This window comes from Carassius carassius, chromosome 4, assembly GCF_963082965.1.
Source record: "Carassius carassius chromosome 4, fCarCar2.1, whole genome shotgun sequence".
Taxonomy (NCBI): domain Eukaryota; kingdom Metazoa; phylum Chordata; class Actinopteri; order Cypriniformes; family Cyprinidae; genus Carassius; species Carassius carassius.
In genome coordinates this window covers 30,219,246-30,230,672 of record NC_081758.1, presented here as the reverse complement: position 1 = coordinate 30,230,672, position 11,427 = coordinate 30,219,246, and the positions used below count along the sequence as shown (strand labels likewise).

At 35.7% G+C, this 11,427-nt stretch overlaps 1 protein-coding gene across 1 annotated transcript; it reads right to left on the bottom strand.

Moving 5' to 3' along the window:
• Positions 1-950: 950 nt before the first annotated feature.
• Positions 951-1,898, bottom strand: LOC132139742 (transcriptional and immune response regulator-like). Its single transcript, XM_059548336.1, has one exon. The coding sequence runs from the start codon at positions 1,796-1,798 to the stop codon at positions 1,496-1,498; it is 303 nt and encodes a 100-aa protein (XP_059404319.1). The 5' UTR covers positions 1,799-1,898; the 3' UTR covers positions 951-1,495.
• Positions 1,899-11,427: the final 9,529 nt, after the last annotated feature.

Sequence of the window (11,427 nt, the reverse complement as noted above, 5' to 3'; positions counted from 1 at the left end):
GTTTACATAGTACATTCCCTCTTGGCAGCGATGAAGAATTGGGTTCTGACCACCAGGTAGTCAGATGACGCATTTCCAGTCCATCAGAACTGAGCCAGTACAGTGACCGATCAGAGCATTCAGATTAACAGGCATCCACTGATCTTCCTCTCTGCCAGACCTAATCCTAAACCATGCCAAAAAACTGTCAAAACATCTGAATGCACAAAATTACTTATTGCTATAAAACTGACTCAGTGCAGGATCTAAAGAGATGAGCACTTGGTAAAGCATCTTATCGACGCACCACAGTAATATAATACCTTTAACAAACATGGCTGAATCAAACAGAAACTGGTTCATGCCAGTCTGGTAATCTGACAAGCCTGAATGAAAGTTAACCAGACCACATGGTGAGCGACAGGTGTGACCATCCTGCAAACAGCACAAAAAGTGAAAGATAAAAAAACAAATACTCCTGAGATGATGTAATAAACTCACAGTATGACTGCTGAAATGATGGGTTTGTGGGTTACACTTAACTGTAGCTAGTTTTGTAGATTAAACACAACAGCAATGTCACACTTGTTTCTATTGAGATAGGACCTTAACATTTCTAGTGTGAACAAGACACTCTCAGAAAAAAAGGTACCAAAGTTGTCAAAAGACACCTTTGTACCTTATTTAGCCCAAAAGGGTACATACTGGTTCCTTACAAGTAAATATTGGTAACTAAATAGTACAAATAGTACCATTTTTTTTTCCTTAGTGTGAAAGGTGAAATCAGTTCTAGGGACCCATGGGTCCAGGAGAACCCACAATTTCTACATTTTATTTAAAAAAATAGGAGGTGTCCAAAATAATTTTTCAATTAAGCAGGCAAGAGTCCTAACTGTAAATCACCCAACTCCATCCCAGTCATTGTATATTTATACAAATATAAAGTAAAGAAAGAGAAAAGAGTCAGAATGTTTAGTTAATAATTTATTATACAAAGAATGAAAAAGAATATTGTTAAAAATGCATAACAGGTGTCATAACATTGTGACAAATAAATAGGTGGCCAAAATGTGTTACAAAACATATCACAATATTAAACAGGCACAGAGACAATGCATTATGTTTAGGCAATTTTCAGGCAATACAATTTCTGTCTCCAGTCATAGTTCTTGTGCACCAACAAATACACCTATAAGGTGCAGAAAATTGTGATAAAGTCCATTTTTAAAATGCATAGAGTTCACGAGACACATTTCCGCGCGTCTTCATGTTGTGATGCACCAGGGGCTCCGCGTGCGCGAGCCGCGGGTTTCCTTCACACTGAGCGCCTCAACAGCTACGGTGCGTCCCGAGCTTCATGTCTTTTATCAAAGGGCTCGTGTCAGTTACGAGACTTTCCTTCATCTTGGTGTTACTTTTCGACCACTCTGGACATGTCCGTTATCGCCAGGTTGTAAATGTCACCGGCAGTCTGAAACGAACGACCACGCAGCCGCGGGTCATCGCGTGAAAACGCTCAACGCAGCTTCAGAAAGTGTCGCACCATCCCGGCGATCCGCAGGAACTTGTCTTTCTTCCTCTGCTTGAGGGCCATCAGAGCTTTGGCCGTCTCTTCGGGGTCGTGCGTGAAGGAGAAGATGCTTCTCACTCTCTCCTCGGCTTTCATGTCCCCAGTTTTCTGGAAGAGTCTCATAAGCGCGTCCTGGTTGACGCGCTCGAAGATGTTCGCTACCGCCCGCTTGCGGTTCGCCGTGTCAAACTTGTTGCCGTGGATCGAAGGGCAGACCCGGCGAGATTCTGAGTACATGTCGGTCGACATCTTGCAGCTTTCGTGTTGTTTAGCAGTGTTGGAGTAGCCAACTCGATCAAGCTGAGCCTCTTTGGTGGCTGTGAGACGAGTGAGGAGTTTTACAGTCACTGCTAGCTCTTTATAGCTCTCGCTTACGTAGATGACAACATCCGACTGCCGGGAACGCCTTCCCGTTTTCAGCCAACTTCGCCAACTTCAGTTTCGCCAACATGCCTCGAGCTTTGCAAATGGCAATAATTATGGATCAAAGCGCTGACAACATGAGTGCTCAACATAGAGGGTGCATTTGCAACCCATTGACTTTTTCTATTGATCTTAACTATAAGAAATATTAGATTACAGCTGTTAATTTAGATTTGAACACATAAAACACATTTTGTAGGAATGTGGGATTTTGGAGATGTGGGAACCCTAAAATCCAAACTATGCAAGTGACCTCTAAAAACATACACCACCATTCAAACGTTTTGGGGTCAGTAAGTTTTTTTTGTTCGTTTGTTTTTTAAGACATTTTATGTATCAGCAAGGACTAGTCATTTGATACATAGTGTACTCTGCAAAAAAATTCCAAACTAGCCTACTGTAATGTATCTTCGTGACAAGAACTCACTTGACTGTCATCATAGCATTCTGAATAATTATATTGTCATCACATTGGTGTTCTATTTTGGTGTCATTAACTATATTAACCTGTATAGCCAATTCTTTACTAATTATGTCATGGATGATGTCATATTTATTTGTATGTTTGAAAGACTAATGCAAGTCTCTGAAACAAAAATCAATATTAATATGTTGTCTATGGTGTAGTTATACAACTGTTAAGCTTGAAAATGGACAGCAGAACCCAACTTGTCTTTTTAAATATAGTAGCGCCCTTCAAAACGGCTTTACTTGATATGATTGCAAGATAAGTTTAAACTAACCGGGAGCTTTAAAAATTAAAAGTAATTTGAGTGAATATAGCTGACAACAAATAGCAACATTCTACTTTTTTGATAATTGCTAAATTGCTGCATGGAGACATTTCAGATAACACAGCTAGGAACTCATTTTGCATGCTGTGAGCAACTCCCTATAAACAAAACTCACATTTTATTCTCTGTCTGGTTTGTTTTAGAGCAATTCTCTTTGAACCTTCATCGCAGTCTTGGTGGAAAACAAGCAAGTCACAAAGGAATTTTTCTAAATACAGGTTCTGCAGCTACATTTTATTTGGCCTCCAAAGACTGCCAAAAAATGTGCCATTGTTGCAATAATCTTGTGGAATGCCCGTTAGTTGGCATCTATTGTGAGTCCGTTGCGAAACAGGATACTCAGGTTGGCATAAGTTATGAATGGAGTCAAGGAGGATGGGAAATATGCAGAAAGTGACGCCAGGAACATGTCATTAACATAAGCAGAGACTTTTCTGGAGTCTTGCACAGAGAGCACAATATGACCTTTTGACACGGTAAAGGAAACATTGGATTGAAAGCCTGGTCCTGCCCTCTCAAACACAATCTTAGTGTACTTCATCAATCCTAACAATGGGAAAACTAAATTTAACGTGGGTCAAAGGTCACGTCAGCTGGTCTGCCTGAAGGTTAAGTAGTTCCCTCCCCTGCACACGCCTGGAGCCAGTAGCTGATCAAAAGAATAAACCCAATTCTCCCTAACATTGAGGACCCGTACTTGATTTTGTGCACATACATGATACAGTAAATATATATAAAACAATATTTTAAAGTTTTAATTCAATGTTGTAACAAACAATATACGGTTTTGCATGATTATAAAGTGCATGTTTTTAATGAAAACAAATTCAATTTAAATTAAATCGATTTTAAATAACAATACTAATATATAAATAAGTAAAAATTTAAATAAATAAGCCAGCTTTTAAAATATAAACCACAGAGATCAAACTTGTAAAATATAATCCATAGAGATGAACGTCCATCAGTTTCTGATTATACTGCAGTCTGTTATCGGCTGTCCATATTCAAGCCCATAAAACTTCAAAGCAGAAGAGAAGCAAGCAAACACTGTGAGCAATAAAGAAGATGAAAATGAAGTAGTTTTACACATTTCATTTACTTTTCTGTTTCCACTGACGTTATGCAATTTGCAGACCAACACAATAAATGTGATTAGGATTGCCATGTTCACAGGTAATAATATTCATTCTGGCTCAAATGCAATTGTCTATAGAATCATGACTTCATTATTTACTATTTTATAAAACCACCTTTCAGCTTTCATTTCTGAGAGAATGACGTCATGCAACAAAACAATCTGTGACACAATGTTCACTATGTAATTATTGCTGCACAGTAAAAATCGAAGGAAGCAGCTGTGAAGATGTTTTAAAAAAATAGCATTTACCTCAGTGTGCTGCATGAAGTAGAGAATGTTGTTCTTTGTTTTTCGTCCCTTCCTGCATGCTTTGCTGAACTAAGCACCATAGGGGACCAGAGTCTTCAGCTTGTCAGATATGACAACATTTGTCCCTAGCAAATGACTCGATCTTCTGCAGTAGACCTATAGAAAATGACCAAACTTCATAAAAAATTTTAACTCGGACAATGAATTATTGATCAAATGTTGTAATGCTGTCATCATCATTTTATTTTTGCCAATGGAAATAATTCTGAAACAAGAAAACCCTTTGACATAAGACAAACATGTGGCATGGACTTTTTTTTAATTTATAGTGTGTAATAAATGGTCAAGACTTATTTGCAAAATAAACAGTGGAAATTAGCAATAATACCATATGCTTGCATTTTAATTTGATAAGTCTGTTTATTTTAAAATCAATGTTTCATCATTTATCAAACTGTGTTTCTGTATTGTGCAAATTGTAACCGAATAAACTATAATATAAAAATTCTCAGAAGCATAAGCACTGTTGCTATAATGACATCAGGGCACTGCAGTCAAATATGTCAAATCTTATAGTATCATTTGCATCAGAGTGTAGAGATTAAATATTTGAACATACTGTCAAAGTCAGGGCATTGATTTTTTTCCAAGGACTTTCATCCACAATGACAAACTTTAAGAGGTATTATTTAAATTAAATTAAAAAAAAAAAAAAAAAAACTTTTTAAAGACAGATTTCATGTCATATTATACAACCACTAGAACTGAATTTATTGAACTTACCACCATTCAAATCACAGGCCTCAGTCATCCAAACCCACAGCTATGCAGCTTAAGATAATAACTCAGCATTTGTTAGTTCACACACTCACAAATAGCACCTTTAAATCATGTCTGCTGCAGGCCACTTACAGGAAGATGGGAGGTTAACGGTAATCATCTTTTATGACAGCCTGATTCCGGGACTCAAGTCCTGTGCTTTGCAATGACAGTTTTGGCACTGAGCTTTATGTATTTACAATAAAAGAGAAAGAGTTGGCGTCTAACAGTTTTTAAAACCGCCATATACTTCTATTTATGTCTTGGCCTGAACCTGAACCATCATTAACAGTAAAACCAGAGTTAGATCTGCATGGAAGAGCAGCTTCTTAAGAAATAGCAATTAATCAAACACCAAAGGCACTATGTTCTGGTAGCCTTCCAGTTCTGCTAAATCTTGGCCCAAATACTATTCCCATTCCACTGTTGCTGTTGCCTGGCTGAGATTCAGGCCAAAATCACTACGGAAGGAAGTATCCTGGCCATATTAGGAGAGAAACGCCACAGGAGGTGATATTACTCAAACATGAACAATATCTTAATAAACTGTTTCACATAAACTCGATTCCTTTCAAAATGCCTAAACATCACTGAAGGATGTCTATTACAAAAAAAAAAAAAAAAAAAGCCTACGAGTTGCCTATTTTACTATTTTACGTGATGTACATTTTGTTTATATTTGATTTTAATGGTTAATATAATAATAATAATTAAAAATAATTATTATGATTATAACTATTACTACAGAAACAATATGTACAAAGTGCCCCTTAGGTAAGAGAAATGTATGTAAGCTTATTTCCACCTCATAGGAAAAAAAATCTTGTTTTTGTAAATCATAATTATTACTTAAAAATACACTATTATGAGATAAATAATAATTATACTTTTAAAAAATCAAAACTGGCATAAAAAGTAAAAAAAAATCGGACTTTTCATATTTCCACCTTTCATGTCAATTTTGCATGATTTAAACTTTATATCTCATAAATTTGAACTTTTACATTATAATTTTGACTCATTTGACTTGTATGTCATAAATTTGACATTTTATTTCATATTTAGATTTTTCTATCTCTTGGCAATTGATTTAATCATTAAATGCGTTTGTTAAAATGAATGACAATTAAACCATACACATTATGTATGCAAGCAGGGTCAATTTTGATATCATGGTGATTTATGAGAGAACCAAATTAATATCAGAGGGACAGCCATATTATGTTGGAGAAAGCTTCAAATGTTTCTGGAATAATCCATAATGATTTTTAGACAAAAAAAGTAATTATATTAATAAAAACTACAATAATAACTAAATAATCCTCTTTTCTCAGAGTTTTGCATAACCCAGTCATAACTAGAAAGGGTGTATAATTGGTCAATAAGGGCACAGAACACACTAGAGTGGACGCTGGCACACTTTCAAGACTGACAGCTTGTGTTTTCCCATACTTCCTCACATACGCTCAGCATCCAGGGACAAGCCCAAGCATGTGGATTACATGAGTCATCAAGCACTGCTTCCACGCAAACCCCCAGGCAGCATTACGCACTAAACTAGACAGAACCAGATAAAGCACCACCCATTCCCTATCTGACAGCGCCTTGCCCTCGGTTTATGTTTCCATATCTCTTTCATTCTTTCAACTTCTCTTTTCATTAAGCGTGATATCTCAAAATCATATGAAAGCCAGACCCCATGTGTCCTCACAAGCCGATCTGAGTTACAGTAGCACCGTGAGCCATAGCTTTACTAAGGTCTCAGTGACCGGCACAGACAACTCTCTCTCTTTCTCCCTGAGTGCTTTCAGTGTCCTATTCCACAAAGCCCCTCACTTGCTTAATATTTCACACCACAAGCCGCTTGCTCTGTACTGACCGTTCTGAACGCCTTTCTAATTACTCTGGATCATGAAGTGGTTAAAGGTGGATATGTGCTTCAGGACAACAATGTTAACGTAGTACAATATATGTTTATTAGGTCACCCTGTCCTGGAGCAAATTGTTCTAATCTAATTGTGCGTACTCACAAATAACAATAAAACTCACAGGAATATTTTAGGTTAAGCTCCATTTACAGCATCTGTGATATCATTGTCAATTCCCACAGACAATCATTTTAACATCACCAGTCAGTGTTACAATTAGTGTAGTGTTTGTAGGACAGTCATTATAAAAGAATAAACTAGGGATACCCATAAGCTGATAATTATTTTCACATTATGGCCAAAAACCAATTAAAGAATAACAACTCAATAATCATTTTACACTGCCTCTTTAAATTGGTGCTATATTATTTCAATCTTAAAATATAAGTAAATACATTACAAAAACTCAGATATTCGCCACATAACTGATATGGTACCATGGTATGTTGTGCATCTCTAGGATAGAGTTAAAAATCATTTTGATAATTGTTTGAATGTTTTTGAATGACGTCTCTTATCTTTATCTAGGCTGCATTTATTTGACCAAAAATATAGCAAAAATATTAATATTGAGAAATATTACAATTTTAAATGTCTTTATTTTAATACATTTTTATTATTATCAATGTTAAAAATTGTTTTGTTGCTTTGTGCGTGTTTGTGGGAAGCTTGATACATTGATGTTTAGGATTTTAGGATTCTTTGACAAGAAAGTTCTCATAAACATAACAACATTTATCTGAAATAGAAATCTTAACATTATACATGTCTTTATTGTCACTTTTAAACAATTTAAAGTGTCCTTGCTGAATAAAAGTTTCTTTAATAATTAATAAAAATGTATTTCTGTAAAAAAATTAGCTGACCTCCAAATTGTTGAACGGAATTGTATATATATATATATATATATATATATATATATATTTTTTTTTTTTTTTTTTTTTTTTTAATCTTTGGTGCATCGTAACTGCTGCTGTTTCTTATCACTGCTTTGGAGACTAATTCTGTTGTAAACACTACCAGGAATGTTCACAATGTATATGGTTACCGAAGAGCGTTGCCATGGTGTCTGGTCTGAGTAAGATATTGTCCCCATGACAGTGTAAAAGTGGGAGAGTGGAAGCACTGCCCAAATACAACTTAGCTAAAGCATGTGTTGACTTTGAAAACAGTTTGGCGCACTCTTAAAAAAATATTCTGAATCTGTGCTCTTAAATTACAAATGGGAAACTCACATGAACGTAACAGTTAATCACAGTAACAAACTTAAGCAGAGCGTGATTCGAAAGCAAACTGCGTCATCGCACTGCCACTATGACAAACATTCTCCAAATGACCCATTAGCAATGAGTAAACTGTGACTCCTTCGTGAAGCCACGTTAGCTAAACTAAGATTAGCGCTAGCCTATCGCTGAGGGCCTAGTCGTGTTTGTCTTCAAATGGTTGTCCAAACAGGAAAGAGAATTTCTTTTCAAACCTTGTGGTAGAGTTTACAGTATCTATTTTCGTCTGCTTACGAGAACCAACAAGAGGCAAACACATTGAGCTAATACAGTGGTTCCCGAGAATCTGATTCCTGTGTGAACACAAGTCTTGCTTAATTTAGATGGAAATCTAAACTGTTGTTTTGTTGATTCCTCAGATTCCTTAACTATAATTACTAAAACTGAAACTAAAATGTATAAAAGCTAGTAATAGAAATAAAATCATAATTAAAGTTTTAACTAAAATAAAACTGAAAGGTAAAGCGTTAAATAAACAATAAAAACTGAACATGAAAAACTATAATAGACTTTATAGTTTATTAGTATTCTTCAGTGGTTCAAGGCTAATATCCCAAAACCTGTCAGTCTGTCTCACTCTCTGTCTGTCTCTCTCCCATGACCTGACCATGACGGACAGAATCTCTTTGGAGGACCTCAGCCAAAAAAGAAAGAGAAAGAAGAGTCTGGAGCCTGCATACCGACATGTTATTGTTCATCCTGGCCGGGGAACAAGGTCGAGGAAGGCTGCAATTCCCTGCCTGCCAAAAAGCTTTGACCAACAATCCACACCCCCTCAGACGTTTCCTATGTTACTTAATAATAACAGGCCCATGCCAAAACACTAGTTTGGATAAACAGACAATAGGGCCTTTGTCAAATGGTTAAAAGCCCTTTGTTTTAATGCTCTTCAAATATTACAGACCTAACCAGGTCAAAAGCTGGCAGAGGGGATTTACATGTAACCAGTTCAATATTTAATAATAATAATAATAATAATAAAGAAAAGTGTATAGAAAGGAATTTAAGAGATCAGTTCGACTTAACTCGACCTAAACAAGTGTAACTCACTCTCTCTCTCTCTCTCTCTCTCTCTCTCTCTCTATATATATATATATATATATATATATATACATAAATAAGTAAACTGGTGGACAAAAAAGGAAAATGTTGCCAAGATTTATACCACAAAGTATTTCTTAAAAATAAAATAAAAATGGCAATGTATTCAATTTTTGGAACAGAAAAAAAAACCTATTTTCTTACTGGAAGTTACAGTTCATATTTCACATCTAGATGTATAAGATATGTACAGAAATCAGTTAAATCTAAGGTTATGAACCTCTTTTCCACATTGCAGAATTTAGGGAAAGAGAAAACAGCACTTGAGTCATCCAGGATGCAGAAACTGAAACTTCAATAACATCTGTATAAGACGCTCATAAAGAAGAAGCATAGCCAAATGCTAGGACATCAAAAATGCGCTTTAAGGATGTCCGAGAGACAGATATGAGTTCAGAGCCCCTTAAGTTTCACTCAACCCCAAAAAAAGGACAGGAAAATTAACTGTAATTAACCCCTATTCCCTCCACTGCATTATTGCAACATCCAATAACCCTTCTCAAATTAGCTTGAGAAAGCTTGGTTTAATTGGGTTTAATATGAATGCCTGGAACAGGCACTGTGCAGTGAGAGGCAAACAAGGCCTGGTAAGAATGTCAGCAGCCTTAAACCAGTCACCAAGAAAGTAATCAGACTTGCGGATGGTTTAACTCACCAGAAAAGCATTGGATACTCATCAGAAGCACAGATAATGGGGGAAGCAGAATGTTACCACTGAGGTAATATCAGAACTACAATATAAGAAATACCCACAACAAAGTAATTCAATTAAAGGCTGCAAGCTTAATTAAACCCAAATCCACAACCAAAGCACGACCTACTTACATACAAACTCGAGGTATAAAGAGTCACATCAGTCAATCATAGCATCTGCTGTGGCTGGAGCTGATCATTTATCCCTAGTACAAAAGGCACTATTTTGGCTTGCTGTTGTTCTGTTTCATATAGGCCTATGCTAATTTTCTTGTGTGTGCACAGTGTGCCACACTTGAATGAAAACACGTTTTCCTTACAGACAAGAACAGAATAATACACTGAATATGGACTGCATTATATATCAAAATATGACCATTGTTCCTAAAACAGAAACACATGGAAAATCCTTTAACATAAAGAGAAATATACAGCACATCATATTGCACAGATTAAACAAACAATAACAACACTTTCCCCACATAGACAGTGAATGAGACATTTGGACTGCATTATGAATAAAACCAGCCGCAGACATCACATTAATACATTTAAAAGCAATTACATCATCCAAAAGCTGACATCTGTGAGATGAGATCTCCATTACTTAATCTCTATAAAACTTAAAAGAGAAAAGGCTAAACAAATCATGTACAAAATCTGCCAGTCTCTTTTTCTCTTTATATAGGCGAAGTTCTTTCATCAGTGACAATGCAGGGTGATGCAGAATGACTAAAACAGATTAAGAAATTAAACACAACTGTTTCCGCAGGAGAACTGAGAAGTGAATTTCATAGATTTCCCATGATGTAAGAGAATTATTTTATATATTGAAATAGCATCTACAGTTTGCATAAAATTTAGCATTCACTCAGCGGTCATAGAAAGCCCTCTTGTGGCCGCAGCTGTTTCTGTTTTCAGGATTTAACAACAAAACACATCATTCATAGGTACCCAGGCACCCTTAAAAACAGTTATGTAAACACTTATGAAAAAAAATCATAACAATGAAAAGGGAGATACATCTAGATGAGAAATTTTATTTTAAATAAATCTCAAAAAGTACTATTAGGACTATTATGCTTACAACTTGGCTTTGAACAGGTTGGGGACATTGCCACCAAGTGGTCAGAAATTATAATTACACTCACAAGATATCTCTCTAAAAATATTTACACTAAACCTAAAATAGTCATCAGCAAAGTGAAGGTAAGGCAATATATTTTTAGTCATCCTATGAGGATTATAGAGGCTTTATGTATTTTGTCTATCCTTTTATCTACAAATGCAGGCAATACACTTTCTATATTCATTCAGTGACATTTTGAAATGTAAACATTACATTTCAACCAATGTATATCTGTCCAAAGCATTCTTTGCCAATTTAAGGTGTACTTGAATAAATCATGTAAAAAAACTATTTTTAAATAAAGGGTCAAAATAATAC